Source organism: Scyliorhinus canicula, chromosome 29, assembly GCF_902713615.1.
Source record: "Scyliorhinus canicula chromosome 29, sScyCan1.1, whole genome shotgun sequence".
In the NCBI taxonomy this organism is placed as follows: Eukaryota; Metazoa; Chordata; class Chondrichthyes; order Carcharhiniformes; family Scyliorhinidae; genus Scyliorhinus; species Scyliorhinus canicula.
The window spans coordinates 9,547,690-9,571,480 of NC_052174.1; the positions used below are offsets into that span (position 1 = coordinate 9,547,690).

General features: G+C 56.5%; 1 protein-coding gene across 1 annotated transcript in view; it reads right to left on the reverse strand.

The window, feature by feature from the left end:
• Positions 1-6,981: 6,981 nt before the first annotated feature.
• LOC119958304 (zonadhesin-like) overlaps positions 6,982-23,791 on the reverse strand; it is a 192,364-nt gene continuing 175,554 nt past the window's right edge. Inside the window, exons 78-87 of the mRNA XM_038786740.1 lie at positions 23,415-23,604; positions 21,761-21,919; positions 19,481-19,611; positions 18,302-18,501; positions 16,324-16,462; positions 14,258-14,374; positions 12,849-12,977; positions 9,847-9,952; positions 8,037-8,083; positions 6,982-7,100 (exon numbers count right to left, since the gene is read on the reverse strand). Coding sequence (XP_038642668.1) covers positions 7,054-7,100; positions 8,037-8,083; positions 9,847-9,952; positions 12,849-12,977; positions 14,258-14,374; positions 16,324-16,462; positions 18,302-18,501; positions 19,481-19,611; positions 21,761-21,919; positions 23,415-23,604 — 1,265 coding nt within the window. The 3' untranslated portion in view covers positions 6,982-7,053. The remainder of the gene's footprint in view (positions 7,101-8,036; positions 8,084-9,846; positions 9,953-12,848; positions 12,978-14,257; positions 14,375-16,323; positions 16,463-18,301; positions 18,502-19,480; positions 19,612-21,760; positions 21,920-23,414; positions 23,605-23,791) is intronic.

Below are 23,791 nucleotides of genomic sequence, written 5' to 3' on the forward strand. Positions count from 1 at the left end.
CGATGGGCCGAACGGCCTGGTTCCAAGCTCTAAGCCCGACACATCAACATGCAGTGAGGCAGAGCGACACACCCTCTCTCTCTCTCTCTCTCTCCGAGTGTGCGCCTTGATGATAAGTGTGTGTGTGTGTGTGTGTGTAGGGGGGGGGGGGGGGGGGGGATTAGCTGCAGGCCGCTCAGCTGATAAGGGCCCACGCTCGATCTGCAGGCATCTGGGTTCCATTGCTGATCTTAGCCGAGCTGACAGCGATGTATTGGGTGTGGGGAAGTTATGGAGAACATAGAGAAATACAGCACGGAACAGGCCCTTCGGCCCACGATGTTGCGCCGAACTTTTGTCCTAGGTTAATCATAGATCATAGAATTTTGGACACTGAGGGCAATTTATCACGGCCAACCTGCACATCTTTGGACTGTGGGAGGAAACCGGAGCACCCGGAGGAAACCCACGTACACACGGGGAGGATGTGCAGACTCCACACAGACAGTGACCCAAGCCGGGAATCGAACCTGGGACCCTGGAGCTGTGAAGCAATTGTGCTATCCACAATGCTACCGTGCTGCCCTTAAGAACAAATTAATCTACACTCCATTATTCTACCATAATCCATGCACCTATCCAATAGCCGCTTGAAGGTCCCTAACGTTTCCGACTCAACTACTTCCACAGGCAGTGCATTCCATGCCCCCACTACTCTCTGGGTAAAGAACCTACCTCTGACATCCCCCCTATATCTTCCACCATTCACCTTAAATCTATGTCCCCTTGTAATGGTTTGTTCCACCCGGGGAAAAAGTCTCTGACTGTCTACTCTATCTATTCCCCTGATCATCTTATAAACCTCTATCAAGTCGCCCCTCATCCTTCTCCATTCTAATGAGAAAAGGCCTAACACCCTCAACCTTTCCTCGTAAGACCTACTCTCCATTCCAGGCAACATCCTGGTAAATCTCTTTGCACCTTTTCCAAAACTTCCACATCCTTCCTAAAATGAGGTGACCAGAACTGCACACAGTACTCCAAATGTGGCCTGACCAAGGTTTTGCACAGCTGCATCATCACCTCACGGCTCTTAAATTCAATCCCTCTGCTAATGAACGCTAGCACACCATAGGCCTTCTTCACAGCTCTATCCACTTGAGTGGCAACTTTCAAAGATCTATGAACATCTCTCTGCTCCTCTACATTGCCAAGAACCCTACCGTTAACCCTGTATTCCGCATTCATATTTGTCCTTCCAAAATGGACAACCTCACACTTGTCAGGATTAAACTCCATCTGCCACTTCTCAGCCCAGCTCTGCATCCTATCTATGTCTCTTTGCAGCCGACAACAGCCCTCCTCACTATCCACAACTCCACCAATCTTCGTATCATCTGCAAATTTACTGACCCACCCTTCAACTCCCTCATCCAAGTCATTAATGAAAATCACAAACAGGACCCAGAACTGATCCCTGCGGTACGCCACTGGTAACTGGGCTCCAGGCTGAATATTTGCCATCCACCACCACTCTCTGTCTTCTATCGGTTAGCCAGTTCGTTATCCAACTGGCCAAATTTCCCACTATCCCATGCCTCCTTACTTTCTGCATAAGCCTACCATGGGGAACCTTCTCAAATGCCTTACTAAAATCCATGTACACTACATCCACTGCTTTACCTTCATCCACATGCTTGGTCACCTCCTCAAAGAATTCAATAAGACTTTTGAGGCAAGACCTACCCCTCACAAATCCGTGCTGACTATCCCTAATCAAGCAGTGTCTTTCCAGATGCTCAGAAATCCTATCCCTTTCCATTACTTTGCCTACCACCGAAGTAAGACTAACTGGCCTGCAATTCCCAGGGTTATCCCTATTCCCTTTTTTGAACAGGGGCACGACATTCGCCACTCTCCAATAGGGTGGGGAGCGAGCAAGGTGACGAGGCAGTTATTTCAGGGGCCTCGGCCTCAAAAGCCCTTTCAAAAACATTCAACTGAATGTCTATCTGAAGTCCTTTCTCACTCATTACAGTGGGAGAGGCCCCTCGAGCCAGGATCAGAGATGATTCCCGGAAATAGGCACCCGTTCGTGGTCGAGCCACCTGTCAGCCACCCTCCGAATTCCCCAGCTCTCTCGGCACATTTAGAAAAATAAATTGTTGATGGGACACGTGCGTTGCTGGCTGGGCCGGACCTTATTACCCGCCCCTAAGTCGCCATTCGGAGGGGACATTTAAGAGGCGGCCACGTCACTGTGGGGGGGGCCTGGAGTCACATGTAGGCCAGATCGGGGTAAGGACAGCAGATTTCCTTCCCTGCAGCACAGTGGTTAGCACTGTTGCTTCGCAGCGCCAGGGACCCAGGTTCGATTCCCGGCTTGGGTCACTGTCTGTGCGGAGTCTGCACGTTCTCCCCGTGTCTGCGTGGGTTTCCTCCGGGTGCTCCGGTTTCCTCCCACAAGTCCCGAAAGACGTGCTTGTTAGGGTGAATTGGACATTCTGAATTCTCCCTCCGTGTACCCGAACAGGCGCCGGAATGTGGCGACGAGGGGATTTTCACAGTAACGTCATTGTAGTGCTAATGTAAACCTACTTCTGACACTAATAAAGATTATTATTCGTGAATCAGATGCGTTTTTACGACAACGGTGTTACGGTCTGACTTTCAATTCCAGATTTTTGTTGAATTCAAATTTCAGCATCTGCCCCAGTGGGATTCGAACCGGGGTCCCCAGAGGACTGCCCTGGGTCTCTGGATTACTAAAGCCTGTGAAAATACCACCGAGCCACCGCCTATACGCTGCTGCCACTTGGGGCAGACCCGGCGGCATTGCGAAATGTGCTTGGGCTCGGGAGAGACAGAGAAAGAGAGAGAGAGAGAGACAAAGAGAGAGAGAGACCCTGGGGTCGTATCTTTGAAGTAGAAAAATGAAACGTCGAGCACCTTTCGGAAGAGCCGGGTTATCCCGTTCGGCCCTGGGCGCCTCACCTCAGCCAGGACAGCAAGGCCTCGGAGAGAGCGCCAGGGACTGAGGGTCTTCAGTCAACGTGGAAAGCCTGGGAGGAGTCGCCAGGCGGGGAAGGTTAAGGAGGGAGGTGAGATTTAATTGAGGCGATCAAAATCACAACGGGGGGGGGGGGGGGGGGGGGGGGGGGTTCTCAATAGGGTAAACTCAGAGTGAAGAGAATCGATCAAGGAACGAGGGGAGGAACAGGAGGAGATTGGGAAAGAAAAACGCGGCGAGTTGTGATCAGGATAAGGCACTGCCTGAATGGGCCAGCTCTTTCGGAGATGGGCTGAAAGGCCTCATTCGGACGACTAAGGTTCAGCGATGGATGTTATAACCAGCCAGGGTTGACGGTCGATGGTCTAGATAGTTCAAGATGTTGAGGTCACTGTCATGTGAGAGTACTTTTAAGAAATGGATGTTTAAGCAATGTACCTTTAAGAAATGGGGCAGCTCATATTACTGAAGTGATGTCAGAGGGTGGGCGGAGCTGAGCTGAGCTCACTTCTGCTTTTAGTTTCAGTTTGAGAGAGAGCAGCTCAGAAGTGCCTGGCTGGTTTGCTGAGTGAGCTACATGAAGAAAAAGAGCTTGGGTGTGTCTGTGTTTGCAGTGAGCTGGATCTGCTGTGATCTCTGCCAGGAAAGACTATCTCTGAATCATTTGGGTGATTTAAACTCATAATAGTAATGTCTTTAACCTGATGTGTTTCTGTTTAAAGGTGTTAAGTCTTTTGGAGGTTTGAAGGAACATTTTGAGGGATTATTTAGTGTTGTATTATTTTCGGGGTTATCTGTGAAGTAAGGGGTGTTAAGGGATCCAATGTTTATTTAAAAGGTTAAGTTGAATTCATGGAATAAACATTGTTTTGTGTTTAAAAACCCACGTGTCCATAATTGTAATACCACACCTGGGGAACAAGCCGTGTGCTTCAAAAGCAACAATACATTAAAGGGAGAGGTTGGTTGAACTGCATGATACATTTTGGGGTTCTCAAAACACCGCTCCCATAACAGTTATACACACACACACACAAAGGATTAACACTCAGGACGATCAAAAGTTAATTGTTTAATTGATCTCGTTTCATCGACGTTACAATTCCAAGGGGTCAATGTGCCTCGAGCAGGGTGTTGAGGGACACAGGTACATGGTGGTGATGAAGGCCCCTCATTAGTAGACCCCCAGGCTCCCGGCCTGTGCTGTTCCTGCCCCCGCTCGGTCAACCCCCAGCCTAATTTGTGGAGGATCTCTGGTTCTCTTGCTTTGCATTCACGTGGGCGGGGCCAGCATGTCTCTGGCCCCGCCCACCCACCTTCTGGATCTTTCCGTCGGTCTCTCGGGCTTTTCCATCTGTGTGTGCCCCTGCCCTTTGGTGTAACGCTGGTTAGTGTTTCTCTGTCTCGATATCATTGTCACTCCCTCTCCTAGCTTCTCTCTCACTATCTCTCCATTTTGGGTTGGTTCCAAGGGTCATGACTCCCTCTCTACTGACTTTCCGCCCGGTGCCTTTTCTCTCGAGGTCCATCTCTCCCTCTCCCCTGTTCTCTGTCTCTCTCTCTCTCTCTCCCTCCCTTGGTATCACACTCATTCTCTCTCCCTCGGTATCTCACTCATTCTCTCTCTCTCTCCCTCGGTATCCCCCTCATTCTCTCTCTCCCCATCGATATCACACACATTCTCTCTCTCTTCCTCGGTATCTCACTCATTCTCTCTCTCGGTATCTCACTCATTCTCTCTCTCGGTATCTCACTCATTCTCTCTCTCTCTCTCCCCCCCTCGGTATCTCACTCATTCTCTCTTTCCCTCGGTATCTCACTCATTCCCTCTTTCTCCCTCTGCATCTCACTCATTCTCTCTCTCTCTCTCTCCCCCTTGGTATCTCACTCATTCTCTCTTTCCGCATCGGTATCACACTCATTCCCTCTTTCTCCCTCGATATCTCACTCATTCTCTCTTTCCGCATCGGTATCACACTCATTCCCTCTTTCTCCCTCAGCATCTCACTCATTCTCTCTTTCTCCCCTTCTCTCTCTCCCTCGGTATCATCCTCATTCTCTCTCTCTCCCTCGATATCTCGCTCATTCTCTCTCCCTCCCTCGGTATCTCACTCTCTCTCCCTTGGTATCTCACTCATTTCCTCCCTCTCCCTCGGTATCTCACTCATTCTCTCTCTCTCCCTCTATGTACCATTCACTCTTTCTCTCTTTCCATGTCCCTCCCTCTCTCGTGTTCTCTCCCCCCTCTCGGTATCTCACTCACTCTCTTTTTCCGTCTCTGCCTCCCTCCTTTTTGCCCCCACTCCCTTCCCTTCAGTATCTCACTCACTCTATCTTTACATGCCCCTCCATCTCTCCTGTTCACCCTCTCTCTTTCTCCCCTTGGTATCTCACTCGCTCACTCTCTTTTTCCGTGTCTCTCCCAATCTCTCCTCTTGTCTCCCTATCACCCTTGGCGTCTCTCTCTCTCTCTCTCTCTCCTGTGTCTCCCTCCCTCTGTTTCTCTCCCCAGTTGCCAGAATGTTCTCTCTCTCCTTCTCTAGACGACAGAGGATGTATGGCACCCGTTCGGCCTAGTCAGTCCGAGCTCCATTCGAGCCTCCTACCAGCTTTCTTCACCCAAATCTAGCATCGTAACTCTCTATTTCCTTCTCCCTTGTATCTAGCTTCTTCTTAAATGTGTCTCCATGATGTGCCTCAGGAAGACTCGAACTAGGAGCAGGAGTAGGCCATTCAGCCCGTCAAGCCTGCTCCGCTATTCAATACGACCCTTGGCTGATTTTGGGCTGCGAGTGCATTTTCCCGTTCACTCCCCGTATCCCTTAATTCTGCAAGAGGCCAAAAGTCTTACATGGAGCATGCACAACACTCTGGGGTTGGAGAATTCCAAAGATTTACAAAACCCTCTGGGTGAAGAAATTTCTCCTCATCTCGGTCTCAAAATGGCCGACACAGTCCCAAAATGGCCGACTCAGTCCCAAAATGGCCGACTCAGTTCCAAAATGGCCGACTCAGTCCCTGTGTCCCCCATGTTTTAGATTCCCCGACCAATCTCTCAGCATCCACCCTGTCAAACCCCTTCAGAATCCTGTCCGTCTCGATGGGATCGCCTCTCATTCTTGTAAACTCCAGAGAATAAACCCAATTTACTCAGCCCCTCATCACAGGACAACCCCCTCGCCCCAGGGGGCTGATCGAGTGACTCTTCGCTCTCCCGCCTCCAAACGAGTCAATCCTCTCTTAAACACGGAGACCAAAGCTGCACGATTCCAGTTCCTTTGGCAGGGAGTTCCACCTCCTCTCCGCTCTCTGGGTGAGAAACGTTTCTTCCGAATCCTCGAATTGGGTTTATTGGCGGCTGGTCGGAATCGGTACAGGTGAGGGGCCGGTGAAGTGGGAGGGCGAGTCACTGGGGGAACGAAGGGTTGTGTGTGGGGTGGGGAGCAGAGTGAGGGATGCGGTGAAGGAACAGTTCGAAGATCCAAGATAGTTTGAGACGGCGAGCAGCATTGGTAGGTGGCTGGACGCTGAGAAATGATGGTTTGGGGATTGGTGGGACTCAATGTGCAAACGACTCAAGTCCCCTGGTTTTAGGAGCAGCCTTGACTCCTTGTGCCGGGATGGGCCTGAGGGGAGACGTGAGCGATTCTGATATTAAACGGCAGGGGGAGGGGAAATATCTTTGGTCCGAAGTGAAGGTGGAGCGGGGTGGAGGTAGGGGGGTGGGGGGTGGGGGGTGGGGGGAGAGCGGGGGGGGGGGGGGGGGGGGGGGGGGAGGGGGTGGTTGGTGGGGGCGAGATGTTTCGTTTGTAGGCAAGGAACAGGAGACGACAGGGAGGGTCGCAGCCGGATGATAGTTCAGGACGCCAGGGACTGAGAAGCGAGCCCGTGACGGGGCCCCTGGGGGTCAAAGGGCGCGGCAGGTGACCCGGCGACCTCCCGGACAACTTGGGCCAAGGGCGAGGCTCCTCCCCTCGGAGTGTCGGGGGGGTGGGGCGGCGCAGCGGGTGGGGAGGTGGGCGGGCCGGATGAAGGCGTTGCCCCGGGTTACGGGGCACATCGGCCTAGAACGGGGTCGAGCAAACTACCGGGCTAGAGCTGGGAGCGGTTCCTGAAAAACAAACACAGGGGGGGGGATTCAGTTGAAGAGCGCAGTCTCACGGACCCGTCACCTCACTGGAAATCAAGATCGCACCCAAATCCGTCAACGTTTTAGTAAATTCGCACTCGGAGGACAGGGTGCAATGATTTGCAGTCCAATTATCATTCTGACAGGGCGGTCAAGTAAATGCCCCAGGACTGACGGGGGAGGGGCGTATAGCCTTCCGCCACCCAGAAAACACTTCACAACAACTGAGATGTACAGAGCACCTCTGAGCCAACCAAAGCACCACCCCCCCCTCCTATTGCCACTGAGGCAAGCGGGGTGGGGTGGGGAGGGCAATTAAAATGGAGTCGGCCTCGAATGATTCGCCGTGTGGGGTGTGCCAACCGGATTGGTGGCCAACCTCTGCCACCCAAATAACATTTCCCCTTGGAGGCCCCGCACTCACTGTGGTCAAGGAGCGGGGCCCCACTTATGGAGCACTGCATTGTGGGCCCTTGCCCTCGGAGTGCGGGGGGCTGATTCCGGAGATGGGAGAGGGTTCCCCAACGAGGGGCGATTGGGAGGAATGGTCTCGCGCTCTCTCAGTTGTCTGAAACTCTGGAGGTTATCCCGAAGGGGGTGGTCTCAGGCGTAAGGGGTCGGCCATTTTGGACGAGGGTGAAGACTAATTTCTTCACCCGGAGGGTGGTGAATCTTTGGGACTCCCCGGCCCAGGCTGTGGATGTTGGGCCGGTGAGGAAATTCGTTGATGAGATTTCTTTGGACCTTAAGGGATGAGGCGGGAAGGTGGAGGGGAGGCAGAGGAACGCCCATGATCTTATTGAATGGAGGGGGAGGGAACAGACCCCAGCGCCGAATGGCCTACTGCTCCCTTTCCCGTTCTTAGGCGGCGGAGCGCGATCGGGAATGTCCTCGGACCGTCGCTTGTGCGTAACTTACCCTTTCTGTCATCCATTGCGTGATTCCAGAGTATCTTCTTCCCTCTCCTGAAATTCACAAGTAATAATAATGATTATTATTATCACAGGAGGGGGGGGGGTGTCCGAGAACACGTCGTCAGCAAAGCAATGCCCCTCTTCCTCCTCCTCCCCACAGCAATCACCCTCCTCCCCCTCACCTCACGCGTCGTGGGGTCAAGACCCCACTCCGGAGGTTGAAGCCCATGGACTAGGCCGAGGTCCCACGGTGGCCGACAAGACCCCGGGCTTGGATTTACCTCAAGTAAAGATGCAACTGAGGTGTTTACGATGGGTAAAAGGTTCGATAGGGCAGAGAGAGAGAGGGAGTATTTCCTCTGGAAGGGGGTGGGGTGGGGGGTCCAAAACAAGGAGGCGGGACCTTAAGATTAGTTCAGGGGGCAAGCACTTGCTCACACAAGGGGGTAACGGAAGTCCAGAACTCTCCCCTACCTCCCCCCGGGTTGTGGGATCAATTGGAAATTTGGGTGATGGGGTGTGAAGGATCGTGGAACCTAAGATGGCGCGGTGGTTAGCACTGCTGCCTCACGGCGCCGAGGACCCGGGTTCGATCCCGGCCCCCAGTCACTGTCCGTGTGGAGTTTGTACATTCCACCCCGTGTCTGCGTGGGTCTTGTAATGATACGTATATAGCCAGGTTAGTGAAGGGTTAATTATTACATCTCTGTCTCATTCAAACACTAGAGGGCGCCACCTCTTCTCTGTATTTAAGTCAGACCCTGAGGGAACTCTGGGTGAAATTAAAAATGAAAATGGCTTATTGCCACGAGTAGGCTTCAAATGAGGTGACTGTGAAAAGCCCCTAGTCGCCACATTCCGGCGCCTGTTCGGGGGGGGCCGGTACGGGAATCGAACCGTGCTGCTGGCCTGCTTTCAAAGCCAGCGATTTAGCCCAGTGTGCTAAACCAGCCCCATTAGCATCAGAAGAAAGTATGATGACAGCACAAGAAGATTACAGTAGATAGAGTTAACACGCGGTTAGATCATAGTGTAGTTCGTGACTATTTAGATTATTGAGTACTGTAAGACAGATTCAATATTAATTAATTATCATCTGTAGCTCGGTAGAGTGCGCAGACTTCATTTAATTAATGGTGTTATAAAAAATTAGTTTTGTTTCAATCTTTTGATTGATTAATTCTTTGTCAACACCACCTCGGATCATTCTGGAACAAAGGACAAAGACATATTACCACAAATAGTAATATAACAGGTCTGACCCCCCCCCCCCCACACACAACCCAAAAGGATGTGCAGGGCAGACTGATTGGTCAGGCTGAATGGCCCCTTAATTGGAAACAAAAAAGAATTGGATACTCTGAAGAGATAAATCTGATGGGACAGGCTCGAGGGGCTGAATGGCCGCCTGTTGGAGGCCCTGCCTTTTGGAGGAGGCCCGAAGCCATGGCCTGCTCTCTGGGGCGGAAGCAAAGGACGCAGGACTGTGCGAAAAGAGGGGGGGGGGGGGGGGTCCGCAAAGGCCACCAATCCTCTCCCGGGCAACGGCATCAAAAAGGCCGATCGACACATTGCGGGATCTTGCTGTGTAGAAGGAAAGAAATTTATGAAATGAAATGAAATGAAAATGGCTTATTGTCACGAGTAGGCTTCAGTGAAGTTACTGTGAAAAGCCCCTAGTCGCCACATTCCGGCGCCTGTCCGGGGAGGCTGGTACGGCGAATCGAACCGTGCTGCTGGCCTGCTTTCAAAGCCAGCGATTTAGCCCGGTGTGCTAAACCAGCCCCATATGCCACGTCCCATTCGTGCCTTACCTGTACTTATAGCAGTAGATTCCAGTAACCATGGTGATGATGAGGAGAGCTGCAACAATGACCAGGACGATGATGAGGATTAATCGGGCCTGAGAGTCTGGGGGAGCTGGAACAGAACACAGGGCGTAAGAAACAGGCACCTCGGGGAGGGGGGGGGGAAATGGCGGAGTGGGGGGGGGGGGGGGGGGGGGGGGGGGGGGGCAGTTTTTGTGAAGTGGAACTGCCTCCTTTGGCTGTGAGGTGGGCCAAGGCAGATGGGGTGAGGATGCGGGGCGGGGAGTGTTCCCCTCGAAATCGAGATCGCGGAAACCCGGGCCGAGCGTCTGTTTGTCCTGGGTGATTCCTCTTCCGCCACGGGGTGCGGGCTCTTCCTGTCTATTTCGCTGAACGATGACCTCTCAATACTTGACCGAAAATGACCGACAGATATTGGCACATCGTGCTGCGGTTGTATAGAACCTCGGTAAGGCCGCACTTGGAATGTCGCGCACGATTCTGGTCGCCACGCTACCAGAAGGATGTGGAGGCTTTGGAGAGGGTGCGGAGGAGGTTTAACCAGGATGTTGCCTGGTCTGGAGGGTGTTCGCTATGCGGAGGGGCTGAATAGACTCGGACTGTTTTCATTAGAAAGACGGAGGTCGAGGGGCGACCTGATGGGAGGTCTACAGGATTACGAGGGGCCTGGACAGAGTGGATGGGCAGCCGCTCTTTCCCAGGGTGGAGGGGTCAGTCACCAGGGGGCAGAGGTTTAAGGTCCGTGGGGCAAAGTTTAGAGGAGATGTGTGAGGCAGGTTGTTTTACGCAGAGGGTGGTGAGTGTCTGGAACGTGTTGCCAGGGGAGATTGTGGAGGCAGATACATTAACGGCGTTCAAAAGGCATCTTGACAAACACATGGACAGGATGGGTATAGAGGGATACGGCACAAGGAAGTGCTGAGGGTTTTGGCAAAGGTTGGTATCACGACCAGTACAGGCTTGGAGGGCCGAAGGGCCTGTTCCTGTGCTGTATTGTTCTTTGTACTCGACAGCCTATCTTAGGGGTCAAAGAACAAAAGAATAAAGAACAGTACAGCACAGGAACAGGCCCTTCGGCCCTCCAAGCCTGTGTCGACCATGCTGCCCGTCTAAACTAAAATCTTCTACCCTTCCTGGGTCCGTATCCCTCTATTCCCATCCTATTCATGTATTTGTCAAGATGTACCTTAAATGTCACTATCGTCCCTTGTTCCACCACCTCCTCCGGCAGCGAGTTCCAGGCACCCACTACCCTCTGTGTAAACAAACTTGCCTCGTACATAGAACATAGAACATAGAACAGTACAGCACAGAACAGAACAGGCCCTTCGGCCCTCAATGTTGTGCCGAGCCATGATCACCCTACTCAAACCCACGTATCCACCCTATACCCGTAACCCAACAACCCCCCCCTTAACCTTACATTTATTAGGACACTACGGGCAATTTAGCACGGCCAATCCACCTAACCCGCACATCTTTGGACTGTGGGAGGAAACCGGAGCACCCGGAGGAAACCCACGCACACAGGGGGAGGACGTGCAGACTCCACACAGACAGTGACCCAGCCGGGAATCGAACCTGGGACCCTGGAGCTGTGAAGCATTTATGCTAACCACCATGCTACCCAGCTGCCCCTGCCACCATGCTACCCTGCTGCCTCCTCTAAATCTTGCCCCTCGCACCTTAAACCTCTGCCCCCTGGTAATTGACCCCTCTACCCTGGGGAAAGGCCTCTGACGATCCACTCTGTCCATAATTTTGTGGATCTCTATCAGGTCGCCCCCCCCCCCCCCCCCCCTCCTTGGCACCGGAACGCTAAAATCGTACAGGTTGGTGTCAGGGGTCTGCGTTAGAGTTACAGGGTTAGTGTGAGGGTTAAGATTAGGATTAGGGCGATAGGGTTACGGTCCACATTAACTGAGGAGTCATCACATTTGGGAAGCTGTGGCCAAACTCATGTGGTTCAGCCAATGAAGGGAAGCCTCGAGTTCGCAATGTCATTGACGCACGGCCCGGGAGCGACTGATAGAGGGAGCGGCCGGGAAGGCAGACGTGCCTGGAGCGAGAGATACCCTGGGAAGTGAGGGTGGTTAGAGACAGGGAGGTTGTCAGTGGGGGAGGGGGCAGGGGGAGAGCGACAGTCACAGGGTAGGAGAGAGCACGGGGGGAGGGTGGGAGCACGGTGTGTGTGTGGGGGGGGGGGGGGGGGGGGGGGGGAAATACACTTTGTCAGATTCCAACCTCCTGCGTTGTAACCGTGGCCGCATTGGCAGTCAAGCATTTTCGAACATCCGGTGGTCAGGAACCATAGAATTTACAGGGCAAAAGGAGGCCATTCGGCCCATCGAGTCTGCACCGGCTCTTGGAAAGAGCACCCCTACCCAAGGTCAACACCTCCACCCAATCCCCGTAACCCAGCCAGTAACCCCACCTCACCTTTTTGGACACTAAGGGGCAATTTAGCACGGCCAATCCACCCTAAGTTGCACATCTTTGTGACTGTGGGAGGAAACCGGAGCACCCGGGGGAAACCCACGCACACACACGGGGAGGAGGTGCAGACTCCGCACAGACAGTGACCCAAGCCGGGAATCGAACCCGGGGACCCTGGAGCTGTGAAGCAACAGTGCTAACCCACTGTGCCGCCCCAATCTGTGTCATACACACCCCCCCCCCCACCCCACCTTGGGTACTCCCGCCTCAGGTACCCCCCCCCCCACCTTGGGTTCCCCCCCCCCCCACCCCACCTTGGGTACTCCCGCCTCAGGTACCCCCCCCCCCCACCTTGGGTTCCCCCCCCCCCCACCCCACCTTGGGTACTCCCGCCTCAGGTACCCCCCCCCTCCACCTTGAGTTCCCCCCACCCCACCCCACCTTGGGTACTCCCGCCTCAGGTACCCCCGCCCCCCCCCCCCCACCTTGGGTTCCCCCCCCCACCCCCACCCCGCCTCAGGTAAATCCGGTGATCAGTGGCTGTTGTTTACCTGCAATCTCTTCTTCCGTTTCACACAGTTGCCCGGTGAACCCCGGCGGACAATCACACGTGAGGTTATTCCCGGAGGAATGGCAGCTCCCGCCATTCTGACACGGAGAGCTCAGACACGGTCCGTCTGCTGGGGGGGGGGAAAAGGAGGGTGGAGGAGAGAGAAATAGAGAGAATACTGAGGACTGGGGAATATATCTAGTGGCAATCAAGTGGGGGGGGGGGGGGAAGGGTGGGAAGGAGAGAGGGAGAGAGACGTTACTGAGGACTTGGGAACAGATTCCACCTCCTGGCATTCAGCGGAGTGGACCTTGCCCACAGGACGGACGGACGGGAAGCCCTCAAACCTCAACCTGTTGGAATCCAACAGGAAAACGGCCCTGACATCGATGGTGGAGCTTCGGTTTGTGAGCGACATCGCCATCTCCACCCTCTCAGAAGGGAACCTCCACGCCTTGTCTTGGCGCGACGAAACTACGGGATCGGCCTCAGCCCCGACCTCAACAAGGCCCAAGTCCGTTACCAACCCGCCCCAGGGCACGATCCAGTCTCCCGCTCCATCGGGATCGATGCAGAAACCTTCCCCAAGGTGGAACATTCCCCCCGACATGGGGGCCCACCTCTCCTCTAAGGCTGACATCGATCCGACATCGTATCCAATCCACCAGCGAGGCCTTCGGACGCGAGTCTTTGACGGCCGTGACGTCGGTGTTGGCATCAAGGTCCCTCGCGCGGACGTCCTCTCAACTCTTCGATTTGGCTCAGAAACTTGGGGCTACGTACAGACGCCACCTCACGACCCCGGGGAGGTACCATCGACGCTGGCTGAGACAGGTTATCCCCATCGGCTGGCAGGACGGGCGTACGAACGTCGGCGTCCTCGAAGGAGCACCAGCATCGAGGCCACGGGTCATCCGAAACCAACTCCGCTGGGCCGGCCGTGTGCTTGGGATGTCCCGTCTGCCAAAGCTAATCTCCTTCGCCCAGCTCCAGGAACAGGAACGGGACAAAGGAAGCTCTCCAAAGGCCAACCTCGAGAAAGGCAAAATGGCCGACAACGCGTGAGGAGACCGACTTGGAGGAGCCTCCTGATTGAAGGGGCACGAGTTCTTCGACGACCCCCCCGACGGGCGCGCGGAGGCCCGGGAAAGGGGCCTGAGAAAGGAATACCGGCGATCCAGAGTCCAGGGACCCATCCCACCTCCCGGAAACATCCTGGCAGAGATGCGGCTGTTGGGTCGGGCTGACTCATCAGCCATGACCAGTAACACTGACTACCTTAGGTGGCCAGTCAGGTTGGTCAGCGATGACGGCTGAAGGAACGATTGGTATTGACACTACATCATTGAGGCCTCAGTTCCCTCCCTACACACAGAGTAAAGCTCGGGGAAATCCGAGCCTGATGTTTACCTTGTTCCGTTTCACACAGATTGCCCGTGAATCCCGGCGGACAATCACAGGTGAAGTTCTTCCCCGAGGAAAGGCAGCTCCCGCCATTCTGACACGGAGAGCTCAGACACGGTCCGTCTGCGGGGGGGGGGGGGGGGGAGGAGGAGGGTGGAGGAGAGAGAAATAGAGAGATTACTGAGGACTGGGGAATACATCTACTGGCAATTCTCGCAACATCATTGTGGTCCCAGTTTCCCCCCAATCACCGTTAGATACAGAGTAAAGCTCCCTCGACACTGTCCACATCAAACACTCCCAGGACAGGTACAGCATGGGGTTAGATACAGAGTAAAGCTCCCTCTACACTGCCCCCATCAAACACTCCCAGGACAGGGACAGCACAGGGTTAGATACAGAGTAAAGCTCCCTCTACACTGTCCCCATCAAACACTCCCAGGACAGGTACAGCACGGGGTTAGATACAGAGTGAAGCTCCCTCCACACTGTCCCCATCAAACACTCCCAGGACAGGTACAGCACGGGGTTAGATACAGAGTAAAGCTCCCTCTACACTGTCCCCATCAAACACTCCCAGGACAGGTACAGCACGGGGTTAGATACAGAGTAAAGCTCCCTCTACACTGTCCCCATCAAACACTCCCAGGACAGGTACAGCACCGGGTTAGATACAGAGTAAAGCTCTCTCTACACTGTCCCCATCAAACACTCCCAGGACAGGTACAGCACGGGGTTAGATACAGAGTAAAGCTCCCTCTACACTGTTCCCATCAAACACTCCCAGGACAGGTACAGCACGGGGTTAGATACAGAGTAAAGCTCCCTCTACACTGTCCACATCAAGCACTCCCAGGACAGGTACAGCACGGGGTTAGATACAGAGTAAAGCTTCCCCTACACTGTCCCCATCAAACACTCCCAGGACAGGTACAGCACGGGGTTAGATACAGAGTGAAGCTCCCTCCACACTGTCCCCATCAAACACTCCCAGGACAGGTACAGCACGGGGTTAGATACAGAGTAAAGCTCCCTCTACACTGTCCCCATCAAACACTCCCAGGACAGGTACAGCACGGGGTTAGATACAGAGTAAAGCTCCCTCTACACTGTCCCCATCAAACACTCCCAGGACAGGTACAGCACCGGGTTAGATACAGAGTAAAGCTCTCTCTACACTGTCCCCATCAAACACTCCCAGGACAGGTACAGCACGGGGTTAGATACAGAGTAAAGCTCCCTCTACACTGTTCCCATCAAACACTCCCAGGACAGGTACAGCACGGGGTTAGATACAGAGTAAAGCTCCCTCTACACTGTCCCCATCAAACACTCCCAGGACAGGTACAGCACGGGGTTAGATACAGAGTAAAGCTCCATCTACACTGTCCCCATCAAACACTCCCAGGACAGGTACAGCACGGGGTTAGATACAGAGTAAAGCTCCCTCTACACTGTCCCCATCAAACACTCCCAGGACAGGTACAGCACGGGGTTAGATACAGAGTAAAGCTCCCTCTACACTGTCCCCATCAAACACTCCCAGGACAGGTACAGCACGGGGTTAGATACAGAGTAAAGCTCCCTCTACACTGTCCCCATCAAACACTCCCAGGACAGGTACAGCACGGGGTTAGATACAGAGTAAAGCTCCCTCTACACTGTCCCCATCTTGTGAGTAATGGGTGGGGTGAATGTCTTCCTGTGCCCACCCCATGTCACCCCTGCCCCCTGCCCCTGCCCCCCGCCCATGCCCCCCGCCCCTGCCCCCCGCCCCTGCCGCCCGCCCCTGCCCCCCGCCGCTGCCCTCCGCCTGCCCCCGCCCCTGCCCCCGCCCCTGCCCCCCGCCCCCCGCCGCTGCCCCCTGCCTGCCCCCCGCCCCTGCCCCCCGCCCCTGCCCCCCGCCCCTGCCCCCTGCCCCCGTCCCTGCCCCCCGCCCCTGCCCCCCGCCGCTGCCCTCCGCCTGCCCCCCGCCCCTGCCCCCCGCCGCTGCCCTCCGCCTGCCCCCGCCCCTGCCCCCGCCCCTGCCCCCCGCCCCTGCCCCCCGCCCCTGCCCCCCGCCTGCCCCTTACCTGTGTAGCAGCCCAGGGTGTAGTTGGCGATGGCACAGACTTGGCCAGTTTCACAGCGGTTGGGTTGGCACTGGACACTCTGGGTGTTGCTGCAGACGCAGCGTTGCTGACACGTCCCCAGGTAGAAGTGTTCGTGTAGCTGTGGGAATCGGGGAGATACATCCGTTACCGCCGGTCATCGCTCAGGAACAGGAACATTCCCAATAAATCGGAGGGAACGGGCGGGGAGATCGTCAACCCGACACTGGGGAAACCCCGAAACAGGCACCGGGGGGGGGAAGGGGTACCTTGAAACTGACCCGGGGGAAGAGGGGAGAAGAGTGGGGGGGGGGGGGGGGGGCGGTGGGGACTGTGACGGTGTCAGGGCGTGTTTCGTTGTGGGGGGGGGGCGGTGAGAGACATGGAAACCAACACCGGCGGGGAACCTTGAAACCGACACAGGATTGGGTATGGGAGAGAACACCTTGATATTGACACCGGGGTGGGGGGAGGGTGGGGGGGGGGGGGGAGGGGGGTGCGTTGGCGGTGGAGACCTTGAAACCGACATTAGTGGGTGGGGGGGAATCTTGAAGGCGACACAGGGGGTGGGGGAATCGTGGGGGAGGGGGAAGGGAGAGGGGGGAAAGGGGGAGGGGGTAAAGGGAGAGGGGGAAAGGGGGAGGGGGAAAGGGGGAGAGGGGAGAGGGGGAAAGGGGGAGGGGGAAAGGGGGAGGGGGGGAAGGGGGAGGGGGAGAGGGGGAAAGGGGAGGGGGAAAGGGGGAGGGGGAGAGGGGGAAAGGGGGAGGGGGAAATGGGGAGGGGGGAAAGGGGGAGGAGAGGGGGAAAGGGGGAGGGGGAAGGGGAGGGGGGAAAGGGGAGGGGGAAAGGGGAGGGAGGAGAGGGGGAAAGGGGAGGGGGAGGAGAGGGGAGGGGAGGGAGGGGAGGGGGGTTGGGGGGGGGGGGGGAAAGGGGGAGGGGGAAAGGGGAGGGAAAGGGGAGGGGAAGAGGGAAAGGGGAGGGGAAAGGGGAGGGGAGAGGGGGGAAGAGGGAGGAGAGCGGGAGGAGAGGGGAGGGAGGGGAGGAGAGGGGAGGGAGGGGGAGGAGAGGGGAGGGAGGGGGAGGAGAGGGGAGGGAGGGGGAGGAGCGGGGAGGGAGGGGGAGGAGAGGGGAGGGAGGGGGAGGGGAGGGAGGGGGAGGGGAGGGAGGGGAGCGAGGGGAGGAGGGAGGGCGAGGGGAGGAGGGAGGGCGAGGGAGGAGGGAGGGAGGGCGAGGGGAGGAGGGAGGGCGAGGGGAGGAGGGAGGGCGAGGGGAGGAGGGAGGGGAGGGAGGGGAGCGAGGGGAGGAGGGAGGGGAGCGAGGGGAGGAGGGAGGGGAGCGAGGGGAGGAGGGAGGGGGGCGAGGGGAGGAGGAGGGGAGGGAGGGGAGCGAGGGGAGGAGGGAGGGGAGGGAGGGGAGCGAGGGGAGGAGGGAGGGGAGCGAGGGGAGGAGGGAGGGGAGCGAGGGGAGGAGGGAGGGGAGGGAGGGGAGGGAGGGGAGGGAGGGGAGGGAGGGGAGGGAGGGGAGGGAGGGGAGGGAGGGGAGCGAGGGGAAAGGGGTGGGGAGAGGGGTGAGGAGGGGATATGGGAGAGGGGGGGAGGAGGGAGGGGGAGGAGGGAGCGGGGGGGGCAAGGGGAGGGGGAAGGGAGGGGGAGGGGAGGGGGAGGAGAGGGGGGGAGGGGAGGGAGAGGGAGAGGGAGAGGAGGGAGGGGAGGGGAAGGGGAGAGGGGGAGGGGAGAGGAGGGAGAGGACAGCGGGGAGGGGTGGGTGGAGGGGGAGGAGAGGGGGAGGGGAGGAGGAGGGAGGGGTGGGGAGGAGGGAGGGGGAGGGGAAGAGGGGGAGGGGGGTAGGGGGAGGGGGAGGGAGGGGTGGGGGGGGGAGGGGGAGAGGGGGGAGTGGGGGGGGGGGGGACGGGCACGGTTGGGGACCTCCTTGTCCGGGTCGGGGGGTGGGGGGCACGGACCTGATAATACTTGCTGCGGAAGGTGCAGCCACACTGGTTGAATGGCACGCACTCGGAGCCGCTCAGCACAAATCCCACGTCGCACTCGCAGCCTTCCAGGCAGGGGGCGCTGCACTCGGAGGGCGCCGAGAGATCGGCACAGGTGGCGGGGCAGGCGGGCATGCAAGGCTTGTACACACTGTGAGCGGGGCACTGTATACCTGTGTGTGAGAGAGAGAGAGAGTCACAGACCAGCGTCAAACCATCACATTGTTAAAAAGCCACGGCGTGAATCGAGGTTCGCATTTACCTAGCGCCTTCCACGGCCTCAAGAACGATCCCGAGTGACCGCACAGCCAATCGAAGCCAATCTTTTGTCGGGAGCAGCCCTGGTGGTTCTGGGAGGGAGCTACACTGTCAGAGGCGCTGTCTTAGTATCATAGGCACGGTGGGTTAGCATTGCTGCCTCACGGCGCTGAGGACCCGGGTTCGATCCCGGCCCTGGGTCACTGCCCGTGTGGAGTTTGCACATTCTCCCCGTGTCTGCGTGGGTCTCGCCCCCCACAACACAAAGATGTGCTGGTTGGGTGGATTGGCCGCGCTAAATTGCCCCTTAATCGGAAAAGAAAATAATTGGGTACTCTAAATTTACATTTAAAAAAAGCATTGCCTCCTCACGGCGCCAGGGTCCCAGGTTCGATTCCCGGCTGGGTCACTGTCTGTGCGGAGTCTGCACATCCTCCCCACGTGGGTTTCCTCCGGGTGCTCCGGTTTCCTCCCACAGTCCAAAGATGTGCGGGTTTAGGGTGGATTGGCCGTGCTAAATTGCCCCTCAGTGTCCAAAGGTTCGATGGGCTTACGGGGATGGGGTGGGGGAGTGAGGCTGGGTAGGGAGTTCCTTCAGAGGGTCGGTGCTGACCCGATGGGTCGAATGGCCTCCTTCTGCAATGGCGGGATTCCCCGATTCTATATACTTCCCAGTTGGATAACAATCGGGGTCCACGGGCTATTAACCCATGCAGGCCTGGAAACGGCAGAGAATTACTGAAAGCGAGCTGGATGACACCCCGCGCAATGGCCAATGTCAGGTGACTTGTTCTGAACCTATCAGTTCCGAGGTTAGGGTTAGCGGCCTCTGGGGTCGAGGGGTCACCGGAGGCGAGGGGGGGGGGGGGGGCCGGGGGCCGAAGGGTCACTTACCGCAGCCAGTTCGCTGTCTCCAGTTGTCCAGCCGCACTCCCCGATCCTGGCAGCTCTGGGAGTAGGCCTCCAAGTTGTTACAGCGCAGCTGGGTGTTGTTGTAGATAGCGCACAGGTCAAACACGCAGTTCCTGCAGGGGGGTGGAGGGACAGAGAAATGAGTCAGAGTCCGCCCTCCGCATCCAGCCCCTCGCTCGCCGAATTTTCCGGCCTTGTCGTACTCAGGCTCCGAATCCGGCCTACCCCGGTTTTCAGTAAAGCGTTTGACAATGTTCCCCACGGTAGGCTATTGCGGAAAATACGGAGGCATGGGATTCGGGGTGATTAGCAGTTTGGATCAGTAATTGGCTAGCTGGAAGAAGACAAAGAGTGGTGGTTGATGGGAAATGTTCGGCCTGGAGTTCAGTTACTAGTGGTGTGCCACAAGGATCTGTTTTGGGGCCGCTGCTGTTTGTCTTTTTTATATAAATGACCTGGAGGAGGGCGTAGAAGGATGGGTGAGTAAATTTGCAGATGACACTAAAGTCGGTGGAGTTGTGGACAGTGCAGAAGGATGTTACAAGTTACAGAGGGACATAGATAAGCTGCAGAGCTGGGCTGAGAGGTGGCAAATGGAGTTTAATGCAGAAAAGTGTGAGGTGTGTGGTGATCACAAGTTAACCAGATGCAACACAACTGAGCGACCACTAGAGGGAGCACGGGAGAGCCATATAAATAGATCAGGACAGGAAGTGAGGACACACTCTTCACAGCAGGCGGGCTGGTAAGCAGGACACAGCAAGCAAGCTGGTAGTTAGCACTGGAAGGTAGTTCTAGGTCGAGCTCTGGAAACTGAACGAACCCACAATAAAGCATCTTCTCCACATTTGAGACTGCGAGCTTTATTAAGACACGAGGAACAACACAAGGTGATTCATTTTGGAAGGAATAACAGGAAGACAGAGTACTGGGCTAATGGTAAGATTCTTGGTAGTGTGGATGAGCAGAGAGATCTCGGTGTCCATGTACATAGATCCCGGAAAGTTGCCACCCAGGTTGAGAGGGTTGTTAAGAAGGCGTACGGTGTGTTAGCTTTTATTGGGAGAGGAATTGAGTTTCGGTGCCATGAGGTCATGTTGCAGCTGTACAAAACTCTGGTGCGGCCGCATTTGGAGCATTGCGTACAGTTCTGGTCGCCACATTATAGGAAGGATGTGGAAGCATTGGAAAGGGTGCAGAGGAGATTTACCAGGATGTTGCCTGGTATGGAGGGAAGATCTTATGAGGAAAGGCTGAGGGACTTGAGGCTGTTTCCGTTAGAGAGAAGAAGGTTAAGAGGTGACTTAATTGAGGCATACAAGATGATCAGAGGATTAGATAGGGTGGACAGTGAGAGCCTTTTTCCTCGGATGGAGATGTCTAGCACGAGGGGACAAAGCTTTAAATTGAGGGGAGATAGATATAGGACAGATGTCAGAGGTAGGTTCTTTACTCAGAGAGTAGTAAGGGCGTGGAATGCCCTGCCTGCAACAATAGTGGAGTCGCCAACATTAAGGGCATTCAAATGGTCATTGGATAGACATATGGGCGATAAGGGAATAGTGTAGATGGGCTTTAGATGGGTTTAACAGGTCGGCGCACATCGAGGGCCGAAGGGCCTGTACTGCGCTGTAATGTTCTATGTTCTACCCTACCCTCCGAGGTCAAGTGGGCACGGGAGTGCCGCGCTGTCGGAGGTGCCGTCTTTCGGGTGGGGAGGCCTTACCGAGGAACCGCTCCGACGGCAGGGATCGAACACACGGCCGCCATTTTGAAAGGGAGTTCTCCCCAGCTCAATATTGATCATAACAAACAGATCGCCTGGCCAAGATTGTTGCTCGCGGGGGCTTGCTGTTTGCAAATTGGCTGCCGCCTCCCTTACGTTACAAAAGCGGCCCCACTCCAGGCACCTGTGAACTGAAAACCGGTGTCGCCTGGCTAAGGCGGCATGATTTCCCCCCCCCCCCCTTTGCCAGCTCTGCCCCATTCCTCCCCTATGACCTTCCACCCTTTGACCTGGCTTTCGCCATCGGCTGTCGCTCCGTCGGCCTGTCGTCCGCCATCTTTGATCCTTCCGGAATAAGCGGGGAGAGGTGTTTGAAACGGCAAACGGGCCTGTGTTCCGCGCGCTCCCCTGGAGCTTTCTCCCCGGGGCGGCCTGGGGATAGACCTCCCGGCCTCTGGGGGCACCGGGGAGGTTTGGCAAGGCTGCAGTCGCCCCCCCCACCCCGGTTAAAAGGGCGACGCCGAGCAGGCACTTACTCCTGGTTGGCAGTGGGGTCCACAGTCGAATGGCAGCCGCTGAAAGGCCCCCCTGGGCTGGATAAGGCCCCGCAGTAATCGCTGCCGTTCATCAGGGCAAGCTGCTGGGGGCTGCAGGAATCCGTCGTGAATCCGGAATCCGGGTTGCCCAATTCCCGCCTGAGGAGAAAGGAAAGATGCAAGGTCAGAGGTCGTTGCCCCCCCAGCAACCCCCACATCCATTTTAGGCACGACATTCCCGCACTTCCCTCCCACCCGTCCAAGTTGGCCTCCCGGGGGGCTTGGGGGAGGCGGTACGGGTCCCAAAGGTGCCCCCCCCACCCCCCAGGTACGCCCTTCATAACACCCTCAAGAAACCCCCCCCTCCCACCCAGGAACATCCTTCAGGAACGGCCCCCAGGGACACACTCTAGATACCCCCTCTAGGAACTACCCCAGCTTTGCTCCAGAAGTAGCCCCCCCCCCTCCAGGAATGCCCCCAAGAACGGACCCCAGGAACACATACCTCCCCCCCCCCCCCCCCCCCCCCCCCCCCACAAAAAAAAAAAAGAAGACCCTCCAGGAACAACCCCCAGGAAGACACTCCAGGTGTGCCACCCCCTTCCCAGGTACGCCCTCCGGGAACGCCCCCCCGGGAACGCCCTCCAGCCACGCACCACACAACAATGAGCATTCTTCACCTGAGAGGCTATTCGGCTAGAAGGGGCATCAAATCGGGCATGGATGCGGCCCTCGTCCTAATCCCTTGTCCACTTTGAAACAGGGGTCATTGGGTGGAAATCTGGGGGAGAATTTGTGGCCTGGCGTCTATCAGCTTCGGGCAGGGGTACAGATGCCAGGACGCCCCTCAGCTTGGCAGAGCTGACTTGGTGAGGACGGGACCTCGGAATGTGGGCGTTGCTGGCTTGGACAACATTTATTGCCCGTCCCTAGTTGCCCCTTGAGAAGGTGGTGGGGGAGCCGCCTTCTTGAGCCGCTGTGGTGTAGGTACACCCACCGTGCTGTTAGGGAGGGAGTTCCAGGATTTCGCCCCAGCGACAGTGAAGGAACGGCCGATATATTCCCCAGTCGGGGCGGTGAGTGACTGGGAGGGGACCCTCCAGGGGGTGGGGTTCCCAGGTATCTGCTGCCCTTGTCCTTCTAGATGGTAGAGGCCGTGGGTTTGGAAGGTGCTGCCTAAGGAGCCTTGGTGAGTTGCTGCGGGGCATCTTGTAGACGGTACACACGGCTGCCACTGTGCGTCGGTGGGGGAGGGAGTGAATGTTTGTGGAAGGGGGAGCCAATCAAGCGGGGCTGCTTTGTCCTGGATGGTGTTGAGCTTATTGAGTGTTGTTGGAGCTGCGCTCATCCAGGCAAGTGGAGAGTATTCCATCGCACTCCTGACTTGTGCCTTGTAGATGGTGGACAGGCTTTGGGGGGGGGTCAGGAGGTGAGTTACTCTCCGCAGGATTCCCAGCCTCTGACCTGCCCTGGTAGCCACAGTATTAATGTGGCTGGGTCCAGTTCAGTTTCTGATCAATGGTAACCCCCAGGATGTGGGGGATTCAGCGATGGTAACGCCATTGACTGTCAAGGAGTGATGGTGAGATTCTCTGGCTGGTTGGAGGCAGTACCTCCCCTGTTACTGACGGGATTTGGGAACTGTCCGACTCACTTGTACAATCTTGGCGTCTGTGGCTCGCCAACGTGTCCACGTTTCCTCGGAACGCGCCAGCTATTCCCGAAGACATTGACGCTCCTCACCACCGTGCCGTCTGGCTTCATAAACTCGTTGTTCCTGCGCCCGTCGTAGTTGCCACAGAGACCTCGCACGTGGTTCTGATAGGTGCTTGGGAGGGTGATAACTGCGGGAAATCGGAACAAGAATTCGGATAATCATCGGGATCCTACCCAGTGTCTTCGCTCCCTCCGGACTCCGATGCCCCAACGCACTCCCAGCTGCCCTCCCGCTGTCTACCCCCTGTAAACTCCAGCTCATCCAAAGCTTTACTGTCCCCGCCCCCCCCCCCCCCGTGTGCCAACTCGCGCCAA